Source organism: Eptesicus fuscus, chromosome 20 (assembly GCF_027574615.1).
Source record: "Eptesicus fuscus isolate TK198812 chromosome 20, DD_ASM_mEF_20220401, whole genome shotgun sequence".
Classification (NCBI taxonomy): domain Eukaryota; kingdom Metazoa; phylum Chordata; class Mammalia; order Chiroptera; family Vespertilionidae; genus Eptesicus; species Eptesicus fuscus.
Genome location: NC_072492.1, coordinates 30397884 through 30424317, shown reverse-complemented (window position 1 = coordinate 30424317; position 26434 = coordinate 30397884). Strand labels below are relative to the sequence as shown.

Below are 26434 nucleotides of genomic sequence, written 5' to 3'. Positions count from 1 at the left end.
ACAGTCTGAGGCAAGCCTCAGAAATTACCTGAGCCAGAACCATGCATTTAGGATTGAGTTCTCTTCAAATCAATTACACTTTGTTTCATCACTTTTGAACCTAGTAGTATAAACATTCTCTTTAGAAACAGTTGCTACTGTGGCATCATTCACAGTTGCAATTTCTCCTGTGCAAATGGTATAAAACTGACCAAATACTGTAACTTTTAAGGCTGCCTGCAAACTCCTTTGAACTTATACCTTAGTTGTGCTATCATGCTGCTTATGTTGAAGTTAACTGCTAATTAATACTAATTTTTGAAGTTAACATGGAGAGTTGGAGCCACTTAACATGCGCCTGTTATCAAAATTCTCCCTGGCATCGTAATTCTTAGGGATATACTAAATTTAGAAATACTGCCAGGATCCTCCTAACAGGCTCTCATAAAAAGGGCTTTTTGCAAGAATACATTGCAAAAAGGGTAGAAGCTGTATAGCTTTGGGAGCTGAGAAGCTGGTATAGTGATACTGGAATTATGTCATGTTAATTGTATAAAGATCAAAAGGGAAATAAAGATGCCCATAAATAATTCAATTATCTAATTTCTTAATTTCTAGGTAAACAATGAGATGTTGTGATGACGCACTACTTTCACTTCACAGTGACCATAAATTCCTACATGTGCCCATTACTACCTTTAAGGTCCATACAAGTTACTTCACAAGTTTCAATGCCTTCACTGTTAGGAAAGAGGGGAAGTAAAGCAGTTTTTTTTGTTTTTTTTTTTTTTAAATATATTTTATTGATTTTTTACAGAGAGGAAGGGAGAGGGATAGAGAGCTAGAAACATCGATGAGAGAGAAACATGGACCAGCTGCCTCCTGCACACCCCCCACCAGGGATGTGCCCGCAACCAATGTACATGCCCTTGACCCGGAATCGAACCTGGGACCCTTTAGTCCGCAGACCAACGCTCTATCCACTGAGCCAAACCGGTTTCGGCATAAAGCAGTTTTTATAGGCTATGATGTAGAGCCACTGCTGAGAACCTCTGGCCACAGGGGGGTCTGAGAAATGATCATGAAACACTGCACAGGTGGGTTATATCAATGCTATTAAACCTCAACTTCGAGACATAAATTTTAAAAATCCAGCAGGTTAGAGTCTAAAGCCTTTTGTGGGTGGCCACACATCTATTAATAAAGTAGGTGCTCAATCATCCAGAAAGTTATGGTAGGAAAGAACTTGCATCCAATGGGACTACCCTTGAACCCCTGATCCTCTCTAATGGTGACAGCAACAGTCTTGGGGAAGCAGAGTTATTAACAAGCAGAGCGACCTAACCATGCATAGGAAATGCTGTTTCCCCACTTGTAATCCAATTTTGTTGTGACCTGTTTCTCTTAAATATTTTTTGTTTCAGGACTTAAACCACTAGGACAATTTAACCAACTTTTTTTTTCTTTTTAGCCCAAGATAACTGTGTAACTGTGCCAAGTACATGACAGAAGAACATGGGAACAGATTTTCACTTCAAGAACACTTAAATTGGGGGAAGAAACTCAGCTTTTATTATTAGAATTTGACAGTTTCAAACACTTGTGGTGAGACAATCATGATACAAAATTCTATCTAGTAAAGTTTTAGGTGACCAGTGACTTTGTCAATTAGGTCTGCTGGTCCTGGCCCAATTCCCAGGACAGTTTGAGAACCTGGTGCAATCTGAGTACGTCCAGCATCTTGGATTAAACTTACAGTCAGTCCCAGCATCTTCGCGTGGGTCAGTAATGCAATCAGAGTTTCTTCATCAGGGGCTTTGACCACCACCTTGGGCTGGCCACAGTATTCCCACTGTTTGAGCAATTCGGGGTTTTTCCTTTGAATTTGCTTGTAGGCAGAAACAGCAGCATGAGAACACTGGGCAGCCACTTTCCCTTTTCCCATCTTTAAGTCATTTCGAACCACAAGAATCATTTTGTACTCCCCACTTTCTCCTAAGACGCTTGCTTCAGTTCTGGTTTCTGTGTTTGTCTCATTCACTGAGCTTTTGGGGAGCATCCCAAAGCGTACACGGAGGCCCCAGCCCAGGCACATGCCACAAGCTACTCCAGCAGCCACACTGAGTGCACTAGGATGAGCCAAATATTCCATTACCAAGGATTTGGAGAGCATCTTTAAAAAAAGGAAAAAGGTTATTACTACACAGCAGTGAAAAGTTATAGGCTTATCAAATACCTTGATAGTATATAAGCAACAATATTTTTAAAACTATGAGGTCACCCAGAAAAAAGGCACAATATATTTTGGATATTATGTGTGTACCGCTTTTTCTCCTCTGTATTAGATAAAATTTCAAGAATACAGATGAAGCAATTTAAGTCATTTTGAATCTCAATGTAAGAAGTATCTCTCTTGTTCTTGGCTACAACAAAGCTCTGTTCCTCCCTCTATTTTACCAAGATGCCCAAAGGGTCTAAAGAAACCAAGAATAACTCCCCCACCCCCTTTTCTGGAATATAGTGCTTATTAAATAGTGTCTTCATAATGCAATGTGGGATGGTACCAGCCCCTCAGACAAGTTCCTGGTTGTCTATGTAAAGGGTCTGGAGTGAGGTGCCTTGCTAACATTTACTAGACCTGAGCATAGAATGCTGTACGTCTTACAAGTGAAGACTTGTCCCATTGTACATTATTATAAGTGCAAAACTGAATACACAAGACGAACCCAATTTCATTTTACATACAAACTATTTTTTGCATTTAATATACAGTGAATTTACCAGAGTGCATTATATAAAAACAAAGGGAGATTATCCTTTTTTATCTTAAAAATTAATTCTTGTTACCCTAGCAAAGCTGTTCATGGTATTTGAGTCACCAATAAAACATACCAGTCTACATTTGAGGTTACTGGATTCATATGATTCTGTAGCACAAATCCTAGAAATACATATTTTATCACAAATTTTCTTTTCTCATGTTAAAATTAGGACATTGATGCTTCAAAAGTTTATATGGTAAATTATATACAGTTTTATCAAATATTTTAATATAAGGATAGTGCAGGGGAAGGGGATGTTAAACTTTATGATACAATTCATATACTACAAAATTAACTTTTAACATGTACAATTCACATTTGAAAGTAAAAGATACTGAAATCAGTTTTAAATTGTATATTACATTTCGTTTGACCAAAAGACATCCTGGTCAGAGATGTCTAGCAAATAAAGATAGAGGTATCTCCCACATTTTGAGAATCCATGTTATATCACTCGCTTTTGTGAAAAACCTACATTAGTACCTGTTTTCAGTAACAAAAATCCGAAGATTTTCCAGTTTACAAAAAAAAAAGGCAGAAAGCAAAAAGTGTTCACTGTTTTTCAGTGATTCAATATAGAGGCAGCATGCACCCAGAGTAGTACGAGTGACACTGCTTTTACTATGCAAGTATTATTTTAGGTTTCTTGTATTATTTGGTATGCTTTGGTAGGTTATTTTCTGGGGCTTGGGAACACTCAAATTTTTCCATATAAATTAACAGGAATTGCTTCTTCACTTTATACCATCCATTTCTACTTACAAAAGATTTCATAGGAGTTCTCTCCTTTCAGATAGTGTATATGTACATCATTTTAGTGGTCAGAAGATAAGCCCAGGCTAGAAATACAGATTTAAGAGCACTTAACAAACAACTGAAGGTAATCAAAGTGATGAAAGTAGATGAGGCCACTGGGAAAAGTAGAGTGAAGAAAGGGCTAAAACAAAATCCTGAGGAAACAAACATTTAGGGTTCAAAAGAGAGTTAGTGATGGAGTGGCTAGAGGTCCAAGGATCACACATGGTTTCAGTCCTCTTTAACTGCTGTGCCTAATAAGGTAACAGGGCTGTGCAGACATAGGACTGTATGACTCTAGATGTCTTTGCAGCCAGAAAAATAAATTAGAACCCACATTGGGACTTCTCTCTGATAATCTAACGACCAGACTCTAAACTGAACAATTAGACTCTCTGCTCTAAGTTACAGGTTGCAAAGTAACCAACTATCTCATATATCAAAATCAGGTACTATCCGGAGAAAGTAGGTTTACAGTTGTGAATACACAAAATAGTTCATTCTTGTATTATTTACTAATTATTGTATTCTTTTCCATATGACCAACTGAAAACTACTTTTGCTCCACCCTGTACAGAAAAAAGACCTATTATATGTTGAATAACATGCTAAACCTTTTACTTCCATTACTGTTGCTATGAAAATAAAAGGAAAATATTAGCCTCATTTTAAAGATAAGAATCAGAGAAGCTGCTTATCCACAGTAACATAACTAATAAGAGCAGTATTAAAATGTACTCAATATCAAGGTCATCAAAGCTTTATTCCCAAATCATCCCATGCTGAAGACCCCTAAAGCCTTTCTTGAGCTCCAAACTTGAATTTCCAGTTTCTGCTAGATTTCACCACTTAGATATCTGTCTATGAAGTACTCTAAACTGAACTCAGTATCGTCCCTTCCCTCTCAAACTTCCTTTTTCTGTATTCTTCATGTCTAAGTAACTGGACTTTTTCTCTTCTGTCCTACCAACCAGTCACCAAAACTTGTTGAATTGGTCTGTCTTAAACCATCTCCTTATCTAAGCAGTGCCCCAATTATCTCTTGGCCAAAAGCCTCTAAAATTAACTTCACTACCTCTAATCTTTCCACATTTGCTTCACTCGTGCCCTAGTTCATCCTACTCCAACTGCCAGTATAATTATGCTCCTAAAACACAAACCTGAGTCTAACTTCCCTGCTCAAAAATCATTGGATAAACGCCTAAAGAATAAAACATAAATCCCTTTGCACGAATTTACAGCGCTACCCAATTTGGTTACAACCTACTTTATCCTTCTAACCTACGATCCTGCTACTTACTGTACTATCCAGCCACACCAAATTACTAGGTCCCTTCAAGCAGCAATCTTTCCCTGCAATTATTTTTCTTCACTTAATAAACACACAAAAAACATCTTTTTACTCCTTAAGGAGCAGTTCAAATGCCTGTCTCGAAAATATTTATCAACCCCAGTCTTAACTATTTATTCTTCCCAGCTGCTGTAGCACTTATACATAACATAACTCCTCCTGTGGATCATAGTCTCTGGCGTCTACCTCTTCAATATTTTAATTAAAGAAATATTTCTCTAGCCATTATGTCTGGGAACCAAATTTTCGATCATATTCTTAGAAACCTGTTTTTTTTTTTTTCCCTTCGTAGGGCTCAACAACTCGATACGATGGGGGTATTCAATAAAAACTCAGCAGAGTGCGAGGCCTGCTCGGTATTTTCTCACATTCGGAGCGAGCACATCGATGCTTGCCTGAATGGAGGCCTTGTCTGGGAACTGAAAATTCTGGGCCCTTCCCCTCCCTAGCATCTCGGACCTTTCTTTCAAAGGATGGCTAGCAGAACAGGAACAGTGGCTCCAGCAGCTACAGGGCGGAAGGCAATTTACGAAGATGAAAGGGTGGGGGTGCGATTTACGGAAAGAGATGGGAAGAAACATCCCAACTGGAGAGAGGATGGAGGACGACATCCTCTCCTTCGCCGAGTGAGGGGCCGACCTACCTAGTGCGCTTCTCCTCGCCTCGCTCGCGTCTTTAGGCTCTTCACTTTTGAGGAGCGAGCACGCTTCGATCGCACGAGGTACCTCTTCCGCGGTTCCTGGACAACAAGTTCCGGATCAAGAGCTGCGGAGAGAACAGTCATTCCCCCTCGCTCCGCCCACAGGTCCCGAACCCAAATCCTGCGACCGTCAGCCGAGGTTGCCGAAAGGAGGTGGGAACGTTTCTCTTCGGGAGACGGTCTCCCGGGGGAACACGGACCGGAAGTGGCGTGACCGAGTTCCGGTTTTGCCGGAGCCCAGCGGCGGGTGTGAGAGTCGGTCAGGTGCCGCTTTTGGGATCCTGAGATCCGGAGAAGCCGGGGTCAGAGCGGGTAGGTAAACGAGTCCGGGGAATTGGGGACGGAAGCCCGAGACTTTCCTCAGAGCTCAGCTTCTGCCGGAGCTCTCCTACTTACACCGTGCAGACCTGGGGCACCGTGATTTCGACTTCAAGCAGTGTTTTCTGGTGCTCCTGACTCTGGATGTCTGTCTGGCGGTAGCCAGGTTATCTGGGACACCTCTCCACGGTTGGCCACCGGCACACTGAATCCACACACTGGACTCCCGACCATTTGCCTTGAGCGCCACTGATTTGCAAGCCGTTCTAAGCTTCTGTAGAGTGCCCATCTCTTCCTCCTTCCCCGGTTTCTAGGACTTTAGAGTAAATGGAGATCTTCCCTGCTGATGACCAAGCTGTTTAGAAGCATACGCTTTTAAACAAAATTCAGACGTGTTGTTTAATGTATATCTTGTTCGTATTTTTTATTTAGAAAATTTTTTTCACACTTGTCTGAAACGAGGTGACAAGGTTGTTGAGATGTGGAATTTTATAAATTAGAGGTTATCATTAGTTTTAATAGCTAGTAAATTTGCGTATTGACTTTATAACTACCAAACACTGATCTTATATTCATTGGTAAATTTTTTTATTTTATTGATTTTAGAGAGTGAGAGAGAGAGAGAGAGAGAGAGAGAGAAACATCGGATGTGATAGAGAAACTTCAATTGCCTCCCCATACATACCCCCACGGGACATGGAGCCCAAAACCTGTGTATGGGTGTTCAGGAGGATGCTCCAACCAACCGGCCAGGGCTGGTCTCATATTCTTTTTGTTCAATTCAGTTATCAAGGAACTGATTACCCAAATTTTCTCACTTTCCATCTTCTGCCTGCCTTTGGCTTTAATAATCACTTTTTAGAATTGTAAAACATCATCAAACTTTAAGTGAAAGACCTGGATTGAAGTCTGGGCTCCAACGTTTATGGAGTGAAAGTTGACAGATTACCTAACTTTCTGAGCTGGTTGGTAAAAGTGCTGCTCATTTTATTTCATAGGAATGTCACAGTGATTGAGATAGTAAATGTGAAATCACTATGTAAGTGAAAATATGCTGATATTGACCTTTTACTCTGAAATCTGGACATGTCTAGTGCAGAATACTGTTCCTTTGCATCTTTTCAAAATTTGGTGTATTACGTTGTGTAGTATTTATCAGAAAATATTATCATACATTTCTCTGAGGTGATCTTTGCCCTACTTTTGAACACAATAAAAGCTAGCCAGGAATAATTAGATACTGTAATCCATTGAGTTAGTCACCTTAATTAATAAGTAGGTGACCGGAAAATGAATATAGCTTTATATTTGAGAGTCTAAGTCTGATCTTTTTGGTCATCATGTATTTATTACTTAAGAATTTACAAGTGCAGAGGAAGCTGAGGTTTTTGGTGCTTATATATATAATTAAATACCTACTGAATGCAGTATTTAGAAGTAGAAGCAGTCTCTGTGAACATATAGTTAGATTTTTCTCATTTAATAGGAGAAAATTGAGGCCCAGAAACAGTCAGTATTGGCTCGCCTAAGGTCCTATGGCTTAGGTAGTGCCAGAACCTGAACTGGAAATGAGATCCCAAGGGTTCTTTCTGTTCTGCTCAGGTTGTCTCTAGGCATCTTTATATGGTTTGGTAGTATTTCCTGGTTTGCATGAAAATGATTTATCTTATGTAGTAAAGAGATATGTGTGTATACATCCCTTCTTCCCCCTTTAGTCTTGTAAATTCCATGAAAACAAAAACACTGTGGTTGGCAAGATTTGCAGTGGAATGTTATAAGGAAAGAAAATTAGTTCTATTCTACAGAACAGTTATTCTGAGTTCATGCTTTGTTAGTATCAGGTATCAAGGTGTCTTCTTTCTGGCAAGTGGAAAAGACAGAGGATCTTTGTAACATATGTCTCACTCACTGAATGTTGCTAATACGTATGAGAAGCTGTATTAATTACTTTGCTCCTCCTAAAAACATTTCTCTAAGCTGTTTGTAATTTCATCATTCTGTTATACTAGAGGCCTGGTGCATGAAACCTGTGCACGAGTAGGGTCCCTAGGCCTGGCCAGAGACAATTGGGGCATTCCGGCTGCCGGCCAGGGCCTTCCTTCCCAGGCTGCCACGTGCCAGCTGGGGCCTCCCTTCCCTGGCTGCCTGCTGCTGGCCAGGGCCTCCCTTCCCTGGCTGCCAGCTGGGGCCTTCCTTCATTCTGCGCCGCCCACTGGTGGTCAGAGCATGTCATAGCAAGGGATCAAACTCCAGGTCTCCCGGTCGAACTCCCAAGGGGACACTTTGCATATTAGCCTTTTATATATATATATAGACTAGTAGCCCGGTGCACAAAATTTGTGCACGGGAGTTGGGGGGGGTCTCTCAGCCTGGCCTGCACCTTCTCCAATCTGGGACCCCTCGGGGGATGTCCACCTGCCAGCAGTCGGACATCCCTCTCACAATCCGGCACTGCTGGCTCCTAACCGCTCACCTGCCTACCTGCCTGATCGCCCCTAACCACTCTGCCTGCCAGCCTGATCAACCCCAACTGCCCCCCCCCCCTTCTGGCCTAATAACCCCTAACTGCCTGCCCCTGCTGAACTGATTGCCCCCAACTGCCACCCCACCACCCCCGCCGGCCTGCTCCTCCCCAATGCCCCAACCCCTCTGGCCTGCTCGCCCCCAACTTCCCCCCTCCCCGCCAGCCTGCTCACCCCCAACTGCCCCCTCCCCCCCGCTGGCCTGATCGCCCCAACTGCTCTTCCCCCACCCCACCCCCCCCCCACCGGCCTGATCGCCCCTAACCGCTTCTGCCTCAGCCCCGCCACCATGGCTTTGTCCAGAATACATCCGGAAGGTCTCCTGGTCTAATTAGCATATTACTCTTTTATTAGTATAGATGATTTCTTAATCTGTGGAGTCATTTCTGTAATTATTTCATTCTGGATAAATAGCCACTGTAGAAGAGTTAATTCTTTGTCTTATTGGAAACTCCTTTTGCTTCCATTGATTGCACAAAACCTGTTTAGTCTCTCCCCTTTCTTGGAGATTGTAGGGCCAGGAACTTATTATCACTGCTGTTTTTTGCCCACATGCTCTTTGTTGGTCTCGCTTAAACTCCAGATTAGACACGCAAACAAACTGAATGAATTGAATTGATAACTTTGTTGTTGTGTTAGTTAAAAATCTGTTTCCACAGAAACTTGCATATTTTTGGAAGTAAACTTTTAAGGAGTTTATTGCTGGAAGAAACTCTTCTTTTGTCTGGGAAAACAACTTTGTGTAGAGTGTGCTGAATTGATATTATGTGTTATGTAAACCCTTATTTAAACTCATTTAAAAATATGCCTCTTGAAGGTTTTGGAACTTTGAATAGGTTATACCTTTCTGTGTTAGATAAAAGATGATGCTTAAAGCTTCAGGCATTTTTAAGTTAAGCAAGAGCAGCCTATTGAGTAATCCTGTATCAGCTGGTGTAACTATAATTGCTGTGGAATTTGTCAGTAGTATTCCAGAAATACAGACCTTTGTGGTATTTTCTCTTGTTCTTCAAGTTCATTAATAATAATAACCTTGGTCTTTATAAGTTTTTCTAAAAAGACCGGGTGGCTAGTGATAAGAGTCAAGGCTATGAAGCTAAATTGCCTTGGTTCAAATTCCAGCTCTACTACTATGCAACCCTTGGGCTAGTTACTTAGCCTCTTGCAATCTCAATTTCCTCCTTGACAGTGTAGTCAGTACCTTTCTTGTTAGGGTTAGATAAATAGATTTAAGTAAAGCATTTAGAATAGTGCCTGGCATTTAGTTACCCATGATTATTATCATCAGCGTCATCATCATGTAGCCTACCGAGCAGTTGCTAAGAACTCTTTCCCAACCCTCTTCTGAAAGCACGTCCTTAGGTTGCTGCCTACTTGATTATTGTTTGCTTATTATTAATGAAGTGTCAGTAAATAAATGTATTTATATACGCAATTTCATTTTGTGAATGTTTTACAACGTGGGATTCTTAACAAAATGAGGCATTCTTGTAGGTCATTTTCTGAACCTTTTTATATTATTGTTAACAGTTTACATTGTAGGGATTCAGAATGAGTCACCACAAGGTGTGCCTTTGTGGTATGCAGATTATTTTCAGCTAAGGGTAACTGAGACCCTGCAGGATCGAGAAACTTCTGCCACCTTGTCCCACTTAATTACCTAGAAGTATTTGAATTAGAGGCCTTGCCCATAATAGGAGATTATCAGAAATAACCTCTTTTGACCTATGTATATGGCAGGGCAAACTACCAATTACTGAATATCTGCTGTAACCGTCTTGCAGGTGACACTCAAGCCCCAAGATGCCTTACTTACCTCATCTTAAGCTCAGAATTTCATATATACCTCATTTTCCCTTTCTGTCTCCGAACCTTTTATGTATGTGGGGACTCGAACTCTCTGATGTATATGGGCTTTCCATGCCCATGAAATTAAATTTGATTTTTCTCTTGTAAGTCTGTCTAGTGTTAATTTAATTATTCAGTCAGCCAAGAAGAACCAGAGGAGGGAAGGGAGAATTTTTCCCTTTCGCCACATTATCTGTGTAAGCCATAACATGGAATTTGAGAATTGAAATTTGGGGATTTGATATTTAAGAATGTCTTCCAGCACTTACTTTCTTTGCATGGAAAGATCATGTTGCAGTGATATCTGTTGCCATATCTGTTCATTCATCCTATCAGTGAACAAAATACTTTGTGTCCCAGGTTCTGGGGAAAACAGTGGAAAACAAAGACAAAAAGATACTTTAGTCGGGTGCCTGATAGAGAAAAACATAAATACAGAAGTGAAAGAATAAACACAGTGTAATAAAACATTTTTAAATTTTATTTTAAAGAGGGAGAAACATTGACATTGTTCTACCCATTCATGCACTCATTGGCTGATTTCTGTATGTGCCCTGACTGGGGATTGAACCTGCAACCTTTTGGTAGGACAACCCTCCAACCAACTGAGTCACCCAGCCAAGGCTATTCAGAATTCTTTTAAGAAATGTTCAGCTCTGTCAAATGCTGCTTGCTCTGTGGTCTAGAAGAAGACAGAATAAAGACAAAGTTGAATTGGTTGATCTGACTAGCCACTTCTTCACTTATTGTTGGGTCTGTTTTCTTCCAGAAACTTTCAAGTCTCCACATTGCAAAAGCCATGTAATCAAGAGAGTATACAAGGTTCTCCTGCCCCTTTTAAGTTTTAAAGATCTACTGAGTAGGAGATTTTAGCACTGCTTCTGTGTGTAGAGGAATATTATTTAATTTATACTAAACTAGTGTCCTGGTGCACGAATTCGTGCACATTGAAAGGAAAATAATTAGAATAAATATTTAATTATTCGCCCTTTCTCTATAATAGAAGTGTCAACCAAATTCACGATTGACAATTACAGATCGAAACATACGCAAGCGGTTGGCGCCAGCGAGAGCTTTATATGTATTGCGCATGCAAGAGTCAACTTAGCCTTTTATACATGTAGATAAACTTGCTTAATTAGTCCTGTTTTCTGATTTTCCAGCCCAGTGAAGCACCTCAACTTCTCTTTCAGGTAATTGTCAGCAACACAGAGTAAATATCAACACAGAGCAGATTATTATTGTAGATCACACAGGGAGAACAAAGGGTAAAATATTTAACTGTAGCAGTGTTTTACTATATTCTGTGCAGTGAGAAAACCTGAAGTCATTTTCTTTCTTTTTTACAGTGTTTTTTTTAATTAAAAAAAATACTTTAAATATAATAATGTTACATGCAACAAACCTTAATATTTCAAGAAAAATGATCTTAAATATAATAATGTTACGTGCAATAAACATTAATATCTCAAGAAAAACTTTTAAATATGATAATGTTGCAATAAACACCAATTATTCAAGAAAAGTGATCTTACATATAATATTACATGCAATAAATATTAATATTATAAGACTAAAAGGATTTTAAGTATAATAATATTACCAAAACTGTACTAACATAGTAGGATATCATAAAAGTTGTAGGAAATATTAAAAATCTGCAAATAACAGGATTACTTCTATTATATTCTAATATATATTTTTTTCCCTCTGGCTCTATTTTTGTTCATCAGTTTATGTTGTTCATTATATAACATGAATGAGTGAGATCATATGATATTTATCTTTCTCCAACTGGGTTATTTCGATTAGCATGATGCTTTTAAAGTCTATTTTGTTGGATATGAGTATTGCTACTCCAGCTTTTTTTTTCCGATTTGCATGGAAAATTTTTTTCCATTCCTTCACTTTCATCCTGTGTGTGTCTTTTGTTTTGAGGTGGGTCTCTTGTAGACAGCATATAGTTGGGTCATGTTTTTGTATCCATTCAACTACCCTACACCTTTTGATTGGAACAGTTAATCCATTTACATTTAGGGTCATTATTGAACTATTTTAATTCTGTATGGCTAGGTTTCTCTTTCTGTTTCTTCTTAGCAATCCCTTACAGCAATCCCTTTAGCATTTCTTATAACGCTGGGTTGGTGGTGATAAACTCCTTTAGCCTTTTTTTTTTTTTTTTTTTTTGTCTGGGAAGCTCTTTATTTGACTGTCTATTTTGAATGATTGCCTTGCTATATAGTAATCTTGGTCTCAGATCCTTGCTTGCCATTACCTTGAGACTTCATGCCATTCTCTTCTGTCCTATAGAGTTTCTGATGAGAAATCAGATGTCAGCCTTATGGGAACTCCTTTGTAGGTAACAGTTTTCTTTTCTCTTGCTGCCTATAAGATTCTCTCTTTGTCTTTAAATTTTAGCATTTTAATTATGATGTGTCTGGGCATAGGTCTGTTTGGGTTCTTCTTGTTTGGGGTTCTCTGTGCCTCCTGAACTTGTGTGACTTTTTCCTTTACCAGATTAGGGAAGTTTTCTACCATTATTTCTTCAAACACCTTCTCTATTCCTTTCTCCCTCTTCTGGCACACCTACTATTCTAATATTGTTACGTTTCACCTTGTCCCACAGCTCCCTTAAGCTGTCCTCCTGTTTTTTAATTGTTTTTTCTTTTTGGTTCTCTGAGTGATATTTTCAACTCTGCCTTCTAATTCACTGATTTGATCCTCAGCTTCCCCTAATCTGCTGTGTATTCCTTCCAATGTGTTCTTTATTTGTGCTATGTCATTCTTTATCTCAGACTGTTCTTTTTTCATAGTTACTATGTTTTTTTCATACTGTTGAGCATTTTTAACAGCATTACTCTGAACTCTGTTTCAGATAAATTTCTTATCTCTGCTTCATTTATCTCTTCTTCTGGGGAATTCTCTAGTTCTTTCATATGGGGGTTGTTTCTTTGTCTCCTCATTTTGATTGTCTGTTTGGGTTTGTGACTATGTATTAGGTAGATCCTCTACACCTCTCGATCTTTAGTGCAGGACAGTGTTAAAGGCTGTTTCTGACTAATTGGGTCAGGCAAAGACTCGAAGCCTCCAGAGAGCACCTCTGTCTACAGACTAATAGGATTCCTACTTGAATTGCCCCCAAGCAATCATCCTCAGGTATGATGAGAGTTTTTTTCAACAGGGTGGGGCAGTTGCTTCTGCCTGGAGGCTAATTGTTACTTTTAATCTCTTAAGTGGCCTCAGGGCAAGGTGTCTTCCAATAGGGCAGTGATGGGCAACCTTTTGAGCTTGGTGTGTCAAACTTCGCCAAAAAACTGAGCATAACTCCGGTAGTGTGTCACTTTGAGGAAAAAACATTATTTCGCAAATGTTTCATCCTCAGAAGCAGCAAATGTTTCATCCTCAGCATGCGGCCGCTGCGTGTGTCATCAGAAATGGCTGCGTGTGTCAGTGCTGACACACGTGTCATAGGTTCGCCATCACTGAAATAGGGTATGTCAACTGTCTTCCCCCACCAGGCAAGGCAGATGTCTATGTGGGAAAGATGTCCTCAGCTGTGTGAGGGAATGACTAAGCCCAGGAAACTTAGGGTGTCTGCCTTCTGAGCTCTATCCCCTGAGTCCCCAGTCCTGGGTTCTGCTCTCACAGCTCTAGTCCACTTCACCCTCCCTCTGCCAGTGCACCAGGTGTAAGGTTCCACAGGGAATTTTTGTGTGTTGGCCCTTCAGGGGGGTGCTCAAACTTTCAACTGCCACTCCCTGGCAGACAGCACTCCACTGTTTTTCACAGCTAGATGTTATGTGGGTACCCTCCTAGTTTGGTGCTCTCTGCTGGAGAACCCAGCTTCAGGATTAGATCCCAGAGTTTTCAGTGGCACCCCCCTCCCCACACACACACACAAACACACAGCTGAGATATCTCTCTGGGACTTCAGTTACCATCTGTGGGTGCCTGGCCAGCCCTTTCGTGCCTCCACCCCTCCTACCAGTCTCTTTGTGGTCTCCACCTTCAGTCCTTAGGTATCGGGGTTCTCTCCTGTGAGTTTTCCGTTGATTATTCAGGAAGCCTTTCTGTAGTTCAGTTGTAATTCCAGCTTGTTCCTGGGAGCATGTCAGTGCAGCATCCTCCTACTCTGCCACCGTTTTTAATCTCCTCTGAAGTCATTTTCCAAGTTCCACCATTTCTTACTTCTTTTCAGTTGGGTCAAGTTTCTAAACTTTCTAAATCTCTGCTTTCTGGCTGATGAAAAGAAAATAGGATTCTACCAAGTCTCTTATTTACCTACTCCAGGACTTCTGTGAGGATCAAATGAAATGAGGTACGTGAAAAGGCTTCACAAACATTTGGTTAAATTGTAAAATGTTTGCACCAGGCTATAAAGCATGTCGGGTTCCTGGGCTGACGAAACTCCAAGGAGGCTAGTCACTAGAGAGAGGAAGTCGGGCGTTGCTACATGACATCATTACCCGGTGCCCACAGCGACTGTTTCCAGGCTGGGCTGGGCTGTGGGGCGCATTTTGCACCATGGGGTCTTGGCAGCGTTGGCTGCGATTTGGTGGGGTGTCGCTCTGTGGTGGTGGCGGGGCCTGTGTCCCACATGGGGGAAGCTGAGTATTGGTTTGTCAGTGCCAGTATTGGTTTGTCCATGGTGCCATTTATTTTTAAATGGCCAGTGTGTGTCATGGCAGCTCCTGTATTGCACATCAGTGCGCGTCATAGCTACCGGTTGGATGGACTGGAACAACCTTTTATATATATAGACTAGAGGCCTAGGTGGGTGTATCCCTCAGCCCAGCCTGCACTCTCTCCAATCTGGGACTCCTCGAGGGATGTCCGACTGCCCGTTTAGGCCCGATCCTACCAGGATCGGGCCTAAACGGGCAGTCGGACATCCCTCTCACAATCCAGGACTGCTGGCTCACAACTGCTCACCTGCCTGCCTTCCTGATTGCCCCTAACCACTTTTGCCTGCCAGCCTGATCACCCCCTAACCACTCCCCTGCCAGCCTGTTTGCCCTAACTACCACCCCCTGCTCTCCCCTGCAGGCCTGGGTCCCTCCCAACTGCCCTTCCCTGCAGGTCCGGTCACCCCCAACTTCCCTCCTCTGCCGGCCTGGTCACCCCTAACTGCCCTCCCCTGCAGGCCTGATCGCCCCCAACTGCCCTCCCTTGCAGACCTGGTCCCTCCCAACTGCCCTCCCCTGCTGGCCATCTTGTGGCGGCCACCTTGTGTCCACATGGGGGCAGCCATCTTTGACCACATGGGGGCAGCCATCTTGTGTGTTGGAGTGATGGTCAATTTGCATATTACTCTTGTTAAACAGGATAATCAATAGATATCACTAGGATCTCTATCTGCTCTACCAATTTTTAAAAATACGTTTTTTATTGATTTCAGAGAGGAAGGGTGAGGGAGTGAGAGATAGAAACTTCAATGATGAGAGAGAATAATTAATCAGCTGCCTCCTGCAGGTCCCAGGCATGTGTCCCCACCAGGAATTGAACTGTGACCTCCTTGGTTCTTAGGTCGATGCTCAATCACTTAGCCACACCAGCGGGCTACAAAACTAATTTTTAGAAATTTAAATATTTTAACTTATCAGTAACTTTCATACCTATTGGTAAGTGAAACTTACCAGTAGGCTCCTACCTCAAAGTCTTTGTGCTGCTTTTTCTCTTTCCCTACAGTGATCTTCCCCATATTTTTTATGGCTATTCTCTAATGTCAAATTCTCAGAGAAAGCTTCTTTATCCACCTTGTTAAAAATTGTACACACACACACACATACATTTGAACACATATCAAACTTTTTAATTTTTCACTATAGCACTTATCGCTATCTGATATGTTTTACTTTTTTCTGTTCACTGCTGTTTCTGGTATCTTAAACTATTGCCTGGCACACAGTATATATTTGATAAATGAGTAAATGGAAAATTTATTTTCACTGCTGTATAATATTTCGTTATGTAACATTAGCCCAATTTATCAGTTTTCCTTGCAATGGACATTTGAATTATTTATAACTTTTGCTTTTAAGACAGTGTTGCTAAAAATATCATTGTACATGTGATATTTCACATATGCAAGAGGTTCTATTGGCTATATACCTAGGTATAAAATTGCTAGCGAGAGTATGCCAATATTCAGCTCTACAAGTTGTTTTTCACACGTTGCTATTGTTATTCTTCCTAACTTTTGCCAAGGAGTGCATGTAAAGAATGCAGTGATGGATTGTAAAATTGAGTGTTAGATTGCAAAATCATCAAATTCTTCTCACTGTATGCTTACCCCTTTGCAAGATGATTTTACTTCTAGTCTGTTATTCAACCCCTCGACTCTGTATTTGGCTATGAGGCTTGCTTTGGCCAAGGCTTGCTTTGCTACATAAAATTTCTCCGCCAGAAAGACCAGAGAAAGAGGCTGATAACTCCATCATTACATTAAGAGTTTATTGAAAGAACCTACATACCAATGGCGTCTTGGGTGGCAGCAAAATGACATGGATATCCTCCGTGCCTTCCACCTCCCAGACTCTGTGTTTTCTAGCTAAAAGTAGTGAGTCTACCTGCAGGAAAAGGAATGTGTTTAAGCTCAAGGAAGGGGAACCACCAGGTGCCAAGAGGCGCTGGCGTCAGAGTTGGTTAAGAGACAGATAACCAAGGGTTTCTGGTTCCCAGAGACATAGCCCAGAGTTCTTATGTAGATGGTAGATTAGCTTCAGCTAAAGTCAGCTATATAGCACAGACTTGAAAAACACTTGCACGTTGGGACCTGTCTTCTCTGACTGCTCTTTGGAACTTTCAGCCCTTGTGAAAAAAGCCCAGGTTAATCTAATGAAGCAGAGGGGACCATGTGGAGCAAAGACAAGGCATCCCAGCTGAAACCTGTCTAGCTGCAAAGCCAAGCTAGCCCAGACCAAACTGCTCATCCTAATTCACAGAATATGAGAAATATTACATGATTCCTTTAAACCACAAAATTTTGGAGCTAAGTTGTTATACAGCAAAATATAATGGATAAAATAAATACATACATACATACATACGTATATCTTCAGGTGAGGATTAAAAAATACAACTTGCCATCTTTTTATTTATCTACTTATTTTTAAATAGATAAATAAAAATCAATAAAAACATATCCTCCGGTGAGGATTAAAAAATACAACTTGCAGTCTTTATTTATTTATTTTTAAATATGTTTTTATTTATTTCAGAGAGGGTGGGAGAGGGAGAGAGATAGAAACATCAATGATGAGAGCGAATCATTGATCAGCTGCCTTCTGCACATCACCTGGGTTGTGGGAATAGAGCCCACAACCCAGGCATGTGCCCTGACTAGGAATTGAACTGTGATTTCCTGGTTCATAGGTAGACACTCAACCTTTGAGCAACACTGGCCGGGCTGGGATATTTTTAAAGTGACAAATTTAATCTGTTTATGTTTGTTTTGATTATTGGCATATATGGTCTATTTGGACTTGTTTTTGTCAAGTATTCTTTTGATGCTCCCCAACTTTAGAAAACTTTAACTGTAATCTTTCTCTTCCTGATTTGTATACTATTGTCCTAATTTCACTTTTCTAAAAAAATATTAGTACAAACTAGATACTCTTTTTATTTTATACAGTATTTGTTTTTATTTTTTTTCATATTTACCTTTTCTTTTTTTTCTGGTTTTTTTTTTTTTTTCTTTTTTACATTTCTTATATCTCAGCCAATTTGGGGGGACCACTGCTTTCTTCTTATAGAATATTCTTTAGAATTATATTTCTCTAGCTTTAGATTTGGTAGTAAACTCCTCATTTATTGCTTACTATTAATTCTACTAGATGTACTGGTTAATAATGCGGATTTGTAATCAAAGAAAACATGATAATTTCAAGAGAAACATCAAGAGTGTTTTATTCAAAGTAATGTCTATCGCTAGCTACACATTTCCCTCATCTTTCAGGTAATTTGGGGATACCGTCCCAATAGAACTTTTCTTGTTTTGAGGCAAACCATTCAGAGACCCAATTTTCCACTTCTTTGTACGTTTTGAAGTGCTGCTCAGAAAGTGCGTGTGCCATCGATCGGAACAAGGGGTAATCTGAAGGAGCAAGGTCTGGTGAATACAGCGGGTGGGTTAATACTTCCCAGGCAAGATCTTTTAACGTGTCTTTAACTGGTTTTGAAGTGTGTGATGGTGCGTTATCTTGAAGTAAAATTACTTTGCCGTGTCTTCTGGCACATTCTGGTCATTTAACGATCAAAGCGTGGTTCAAATTGATTATTTGTTGTCGGTAGTAATCAGTATTAACGGTTTCACCTGGTTTTAGAAGCTCATAATACACCACACCTTCCTGATCCCACCAAACGCAGAGCATTGTCTTCTTTCTGAAGCGATTTGGCCTTGCAGCCGATGTTGATGGTTGACCTGGATCAACCCATGATTTTGTGCGTTTGCAATTCTCAAAATAAACCCACTTTTCATCGCCAGTCACAATTCCATGCAAAAAAGACTTTCTTTCGTGCCATTGAAGCAACATTTTACTGATTACTTTTCGGTTTTCCATTTGTCTTTCGTTCAGTTGATGTGGCACCCATTTTTCTTCCTTTAAAATCTTTCCCATTGCTTGTAAACAATTGGAAATTGTCTGCTGAGCAACGTTTAATCTTCCTGCAAGTTGTTTTTGAGTTTGACACGCACCTTCATCCAATAATGTTTGTAATTGTTGGTCTTCAAACTTTTTTGGTTGACCTGGACGTTCTTTGTCTTTCCCATCGAAATCATCACTTTTAAAGCATTTAAACCAGCGTTCACAAGTATCTTGAGATGGAGCATGTTCACTAAGTTCCCGAAGTATAGGATAACTTGCAGCAGCACTTTTCTTCAAAATAAAGTAATGAATTAAAACTTTCCGCAAATGCTCTGTTTTGGGCACGAAATTCGACATTTTTAAGCATAAAAATATCTATGATGTTAACACCTTCAGAAAATTTGACATATGAAGTTTTGAAGCTTGCTGTCAATACAACAAAATAGCATACATATCAAATCGCATATATATCAACATATGTGTAACTCCATCTATTGAAAAAAATCCGAATTATTAACCTGTACACCTGGTAAATTGGCTATTTTATGTCAAATTCTAATTCTTGACCTTACTCTTACTCCTCTCCCATTTCTTTAGTGACAGTGTTTTTGCTTAGCTTGCATTGGTTATGAATAACTGAATGAACATTTAGAAGTATACTGAGAGAAAATGAGAAATGGGATTTTTCAAGCGGTACTTTTACAAGTTATTTTTCCCCCCATGAAAATAAAATATGTTTTTACACAAAGGAACACAAAATGATATTTTACATATTGAAGGTGAGAGGTGAAAAAACCTTCCCCTAAATCTATCGGACTCTCAAAAATGGAATCTCTAAAATGTCTTCCAGGTTGTATCTTCTAAAAATTTGGGGTTTTACTTAAAATTTTATCTAGTTAAAAATTAGATCTGGAGCAGTGGCCGTTTTCAACAAGTAGAAGACTGTGATGAGTTTAATGTATTTTACACTTTGTTACGCCCGAGAAGCCGGCCGCATTCACAAAGCACCCAAAAAGACGCCTCTCATGTAAAAAACAAAGGGTTTATTAAGTCCAGCATGCTAGGTCTCACAGCATACTCTGAATACAGAGTGGGGGCTATGAGCCCCGATTCTTTGTTTCACAGCAATTTTATAGACGAGGGCTCAGGGAGGATGGGAATGCTACTCAAGTTACTAAGTTAGCCTACTCTAATTGGCTGGGTAAGGGCTGGGGTTTGTTTACGCAGGTGTGGGGTGTGGTCTAAAGTGGTATAGCCCTAGGCTATGGCGGGAGAAAGTGGTACAGCCCGGAGTTATGGCGGGAGAAAGTGGTACAGCCCTAGGCTGTGGCGGGAGAAAGTGGTACAGCCCTAGGCTGTGGCGGGAGAAAGTGGTACAGCCCGGAGTTATGGCGGGAGAAAGTGGTACAGCCCTTTCATCCCCGAAAAAGTGGTTTAGTCCTAGGCTACGGCGAGAAAGTGGTTTAGCCCTTTCAACTTCACTTCACAATTAAGTTGAGCAACAGTCTAGGCCAGAAATGTATACGATTTATTTAGACTTTGAATGCTTTTAAATTATATCCTAACTTGGAGTTTTAATTTGTCGAATTCTCCAAGACATCTGAAAGTTCAAAAAGATTCAGAGAATTGTTTTCATATATTCTCCTTCAAATAATGAATTTTCCCAAGAACACATTCTTAAACTGTAACAACCATGTGCTAGATACGATCTGGCTCTCAGAGTCAGATGATCTGATAGTCACTCTGATGTTGTGCAGGGTGATTGAATTATCTTTGGCTTTATATCCCTGCACAGGTGGCATGCTCTATCAAAGCCTCACTAGTCAAGATATATTACTCTTCACCTAGATTATTTGTTAAGTTTCCAAGAATAAATTGCAATTTCTTAATCTTAATAGTTTTAAGGAAATCTACAGCTTATTTTGGAGTAGTCTGTGACTGAATGTACTAAATAAGCCAGTTAAGGATACACACTTCGGAAAGCAAGAAAGGTATAATATTCAAGTTGGCTGCCTTTTATGAAAAACAGTGTGTTTTATTGAGAAAGCTACCTTAATGAGCTTGTGAGAAAATAGAGTCATTTGGATAGATTATTTTCTTAAGAGGAAGTATGTTCATTTTATTTTAGAACACTGACCCAGAAAATCAGAATCGGGAGTTTCACTCATCTTATTTGCTTTTCCTTTTCGTCTTGTTAAATTCTCCAGTAATTCTTATTTTACTGGGGGAGTTGCTGTTTTCATTTTACTTTTAAATGGTTTTTGTGTTGCTTTGAGGAACTCAGTAATTTAGTTTCACATTGTTTTTGCATTACAAATGTTGCTAATGTTTAAAATGAATGGAGTATTATAGTCTTAGCACTGGACATACAGCCTACAAAGAACCTTTGTGAGCTGATTTTAGCACTATTTTCTAAGGATTTCTTCCAGAAACAAACAAACCCCCCATGCATATTTTAATATTAACCTTTTCTTTTGAATGCTTCAGCTGTGTTTAAAATCTGCAAGTTACAGCCTTTTAAAGCATTTCTTTTATCTAGATATATCTTCACAATGAAAACGATATTTAATGTTTGAGTTATGCTTCTTGCCTATTTCTGTCTTCTCATCCCATCCACAGACCTATAGAGTTTATTTCAACAACTTAATCTCAGGACAAGCCATTAAAATTAATATTATAACACTGTCAGTGCAAAGTAAACTCCATTGATATCAGGAAGATATGCTAGATTCCTGTTTGAGGGTATTTCAGTCCTTTAAACAGGCTAGGAATACTTTGGATTTATTCCCACATACAGGAGTCTGACTGATAATTGTTTTTTCAGATTTCCAAAGTGAATGCTATTGCATTCAGCTGTGAAAAGTGGCTCTCCTTGAAAATGATTGCTTCATCTTATCCTAGCTACATAGATAGGCTAGAGACCTTTTACCCCATAATAATTTTTTAACAAATTGTCCTTTTAGTACTTTTCAAATTGTTTGAATTGATGCTAAATAATTCATTTTTGTTATCCAACATAACAAACTAAGATTTTTCTGATTCTGTGGATGCTTCTGTGGAAACCAGTTATGTGTGGCTCATGTACGGTGTGGAAATATGGAAAATTGTGACATTCATTAAAAGAATGTGGATAAACTCACATTAAGTGCCTGGTATGTGCCATTCACTGTGCAGGACAATTATATAAAATTTCTCTAGAAGTAGATAACTGAATTACTCAGAGTCCCCCAAATCAAAACACACCCCCACACACACACCATTTAAGAATGACATGAACATTTTATAAATGAAGTCAAATGCAAAGGCTTAAACTACTTCCCCAAGTCATGCAGCTAGTATGTACGTGATGGTGATAGGATTCTTTTTAGCTCCAAGAAATAAAACTACTTTCAGTTGAGAAGGAGAACGGAATTAGAATAGGGTAGAATGCATTCGGTCCTGGTATGTGGAATACAGATGAAGTACCTAGTCCAAAGATTGCTTGCCCTGCTATGGCCTCAAATCGAGCAAGACATATTGGCAGCTTTGTGGAACCAAGTTTTCCTGTTTCCCTATAAAATTGGTTCTTTTGTGATGATGGAAATGATAATGGGTAAGATGAACATAACCTGTAGTCACTGTTGCCGTTTGAAGACACATGTAGTAAAGTACTTAGGGTGCTTCCTGGATAAAAGATAGTCTGGCTTACACAGTTAAGTGTAGTCCAGCAGATCTAGGTATAGATCCCACATTTCAGTGTCTTATTCTTAGCTTTTTAGCTTATAAATATGAAGTAATAAGCATATATCTCAATGTATTCCAGAGGATGGAATTATTCTAACCAAATTCACAAACCAGAATACCAATTTATTAATATTACCAAGAAAAATAGGACTCTCCTGTGATCTGGTTCCCCTTGTTTGTACTAATCAGCATTGTGTTAGTCTGGTAGGGCTACCATAACAGAATACCATCGACTAGTTGAATTAAACAACAGAAATTTATTTTCCCAGAGCTCTGGAGTTTGGAGGTCCAAAATTGAGGTACTGACAGGGTTGGTTTCTGATGAGGCCTCCCTTTCTGGCTTGTAGACAGCTGTTTTCTTGTGTACTCACATGGCCTTTCCTCTGTGTGCATGCAGAGAGAGAGGTATCTGGTGTCTTTTCACCTCTTTATATTTTTTTATTGATTTTTTTTTTTTGAGAGAGAGAAAGAAATACCAATCTGTGTTCTACTTATTTATGCATTCATTGATTGATTCTTGTATGTTCTCTGACTGGGGATGGAACCCACAACCTTGGTATATCAGGATGATGGTCTTATAAATTAACCAGTACTATTGGATTAGGGCCCCACCGGTATGATCTCATTTAACTTTACCCCAAGTACAAAAACAGTAAGCACCTTGTTCAGATAGCATGTGTGGTGTTACTCCCAGGCTTCTGTATTCAGTTTTATTTAGTCAGAGGAATAAAGCAAAATTATGTCATGTATCACTGGATTTTATTTTGCTTTATTAGCTCCTCAAGAGTTATTGATCTATGAAATGGCAGAGAATGGAAAAAATTGTGACCAGAGACGTGTAGCAATGAACAAGGAACAATATAATGGAAACTTCACAGGTAAAGTATGGTGGTTTGGAAGGAGAATATCTACAGGTTTAAGTAATATTATTTTCATTAGAATAAAATAGAAATAAATCTATTACCTTGTTAATAAAATGATATTCTATATAATAATGCAAGGTTCTTATATATCTTATACAAGATTAATTATATATTTTTTACTCTTCATAGTAATTATGGGTCAAGGCCTATAAAGTGATGCTAAATTGCCCTTCATAGAACTGGGATAATTTTGTATTCCAGTACAAAAGAGAAACTTGTATCCTGACAATAATTGCATAGAGCAAAAGCACCCAGCCCATTGTCACAATGTGAACCACATTGTTGTTGTGTGTTTTTTTTTTGAGGTTTATATGCAGTCCTTCAAATGTGGGATGAATTTTGAAAGTGATGGGAAAAAGCGAGCATTTTGTTTAATTTCTGCACTCATGTTTTTCAGACCCCTCTTCAGTGAATGAAAAGAAGAAGAGGGAGCGGGAAGAAAGGCAGAATATTGTCCTGTGGAGACAGCCACTCATTACCTTGCAGTATTTTTCTCTGGAAATCCTAGTAATTTTGAAGGACTGGACCTCAAAGTAAAGAGTCTTCCATTACCTTTTACATAAACCTTACTTAGTAATTTTAGAAATCTTCAGCAATCTCCTACTCCTTGCCACCTGCTGTAACAAGGGAATTAATTAAATTTAGAATGTTATGGGAACGTGTTTATTTTCCTTTCTATAGTTTGAAGAAAAATAGGTTAAGTGAACATACTACTATTTGCTCACTGGATTATTTACAGTTGACCACTGTCTCATGTTGAATGTTTTATGCAAAGCAGAATCCTGAAAAGGAGATTTTTTTTCTTCTTCTGGCTTTACCTTCAGAAGAAAGGCCTGTGTACATTGGATACACTTACTCTGTAGTAGGGCAAGGTTCAGGATACGTGGCACTGTTACTGATAGTTTGAGCCAATGAGAAAGGAAATGTATTCTATCTATAAATTTAGTGTGTCTAAGCCCTATTTCAGATCATAAAGAGCAAGTTGAACTTTTACATGCCTTATCATTTTTTGGCTTGCCTTTCCAAGTTATTATCTGTAATATTATCCTACATTTTTATTGTACTTACAATTTATAAAACATTTTATAACGTTTTTTAGTTCATTTGAACCTTAAAGCAACTCCATAAAGAAGGTAAAACAAGTATATGATTATTATTATTTTTAAAATGAGAAACAGAATTAGATTGGTTAAGTGTGTTACTCAAAGTGCAATATTTAAGGGACTTGGGACTCTGATCCAAGTCTTCTGACTTGAAGTTTAATACTCTTTCCTTTATATTATAACTAGGGGCTCAGTGCACCTTGTAAGGAACTGTGGGCCACAAGGTTGTGGTGGTCACAGGGGCAGGTCTCGGCCCATCCTCCACACCCCCGCCCGGCCCCTCCCGCCAAGGGCCCCGGTCCCCTGACTGCCGGTCCCCTGACTGCCGGCAAACCCGCTCCCACCACCACCACTCCCACACGCTGACAACACTGGCCCTGCTCGCACCCGCTGCTGGCACTGGCCCCAATCGCTCTGCACCGTAAGCAGATGCAAGCGGTGGCTGCTGCCCCGATCGCCCCTCAGGAGCAGGGGGAGGTGGAGAAGCCCGGAGGGGCGATCAGGGCTGGCAGCCACAGCTCACACCCGCTGATGTTGCCGAGCGATTGGGGCCGGCGCTGGGCACCAGCAGCAGGTGCAAGTGCTGGGCAGGACCATGGCACATCGAAGCAAAGAATTTTCAGTAACCACCAGAGGCTTGCCCCTATGACAGCAACCAGCGCCCTGCCTTGGTCTGGCGCCCTCGCTTACCTGCTCCACCATCCTGCTGTGGCCAACGCCCGCCATGTTCCGTACTCTGCCGACTACTGCCAACTCCCACCATGTTCCGCACGCGCCCCCTGGTGGTCAGTGCATGTCATAGCGACCAGTTGTTTGGTTGTTCTGCCTTTCAGTCTATTTGCATGTTAGTTAGCCTTTTATTATATAGGATGCTTCTCCCGATTAGAAGTCTGGTGTAAACAAGACCAGTATTTGGATAAGGGAAAGAAATTGAGTTCTGTATCCATGAATCTTCCCTTGACCTCCTTCTGTACCCCAAGAGACCATAGTGTTTAAAAGAGCTTATCACAGAAAGAATTGATTCTGTAGGTGAGCTAAATAATCTAAGTGCTTCTACAATAAGTTATTTTGAGAATGCTGAAACTTGAAAATGAAACTGAAATATTTTATTTTTTTAAATATGTTTTTAAGATTATGGCATCGTCAAAACATTGTGGTGTCTTGTTTACTGCTGCTTGCTGTGCTTATAGCTACGTATTATGTGGAAGGAGCACATCAACAGGTAAGAGGTTCAGCAACTCTGCTTCTCTTCTTGAACCTTTGCTAATCCCAGTTTCATAGTGGGATTGTTGTGGGTTTCATAGAATTTCTACCCTTAACATTAGGTTTATTTGTTTGTTTTTATCTCATAATTGGTTTCTTAATGTACTTTTAAGGCCACATATCTAAAATACTCTTGTGACAGTTCATGGCTGCTCAGCATTTACATTTGGTATATATCATCTCGTTTAACACATTCCTGTGATCTACCCAAACAGATATATTCATCCTAGGTTGAAGTTTAGGTTTTATATAAATATGGAACTTCATTTGCCTGTAGTAAAGTACAATATGACTAAGGAAAAGTAGGATATTTTGTTAATAACTTTTGTTAAAAAACAAAACATCAATGTATTGGAATAGGATATGTTCTAAAACGATATTTCATATTTTAAAGCAGTTTACCTCTAATCTCAGAATAGTTTTTATAATTTTAAATACATTAAAAAATATTTTACAGAAATCTGTGTGCTATTAGAATTTGCAGGGAACTAGCTTGATGCAT

The 26434-nt window shown here is 39.8% G+C and overlaps 2 protein-coding genes across 3 annotated transcripts in view; one reads left to right on the top strand and one right to left on the bottom strand.

Moving 5' to 3' along the window:
• Positions 1-1528: 1528 nt before the first annotated feature.
• Positions 1529-10620, bottom strand: PTRH2 (peptidyl-tRNA hydrolase 2). 2 transcript variants are annotated; one of them, XM_054709041.1, is made up of 3 exons: positions 10605-10620; positions 5591-5712; positions 1529-2152 (listed from the first exon to the last, which is right to left on the bottom strand). In XM_054709041.1, exon 3 carries the CDS (start codon positions 2150-2152, stop codon positions 1613-1615), a length of 540 nt encoding a protein of 179 aa, XP_054565016.1. In that variant the 5' UTR covers positions 5591-5712; positions 10605-10620; the 3' UTR covers positions 1529-1612. The 2 variants fall into 2 exon arrangements, with proteins under 2 accessions (XP_054565016.1, XP_008147705.1); XM_008149483.3 differs by lacking the exon at positions 10605-10620 and having other exon boundaries at positions 5591-5824.
• VMP1 (vacuole membrane protein 1) overlaps positions 5864-26434 on the top strand; it is a 107287-nt gene continuing 86716 nt past the window's right edge. Inside the window, exons 1-4 of the mRNA XM_054709040.1 lie at positions 5864-5959; positions 23420-23521; positions 23964-24099; positions 25801-25891. Of these exons, the coding sequence (XP_054565015.1) occupies positions 23446-23521; positions 23964-24099; positions 25801-25891 (303 nt within the window). The 5' untranslated portion in view covers positions 5864-5959; positions 23420-23445. The remainder of the gene's footprint in view (positions 5960-23419; positions 23522-23963; positions 24100-25800; positions 25892-26434) is intronic.

Excerpts from the sequence above, each read along its gene's own strand:
- PTRH2 (XM_054709041.1), bottom strand. The coding sequence starts at position 2,152 with ATGCTCTCCAAATCCTTGGTAATGGAATATTTGGCTCATCCTAGTGCA.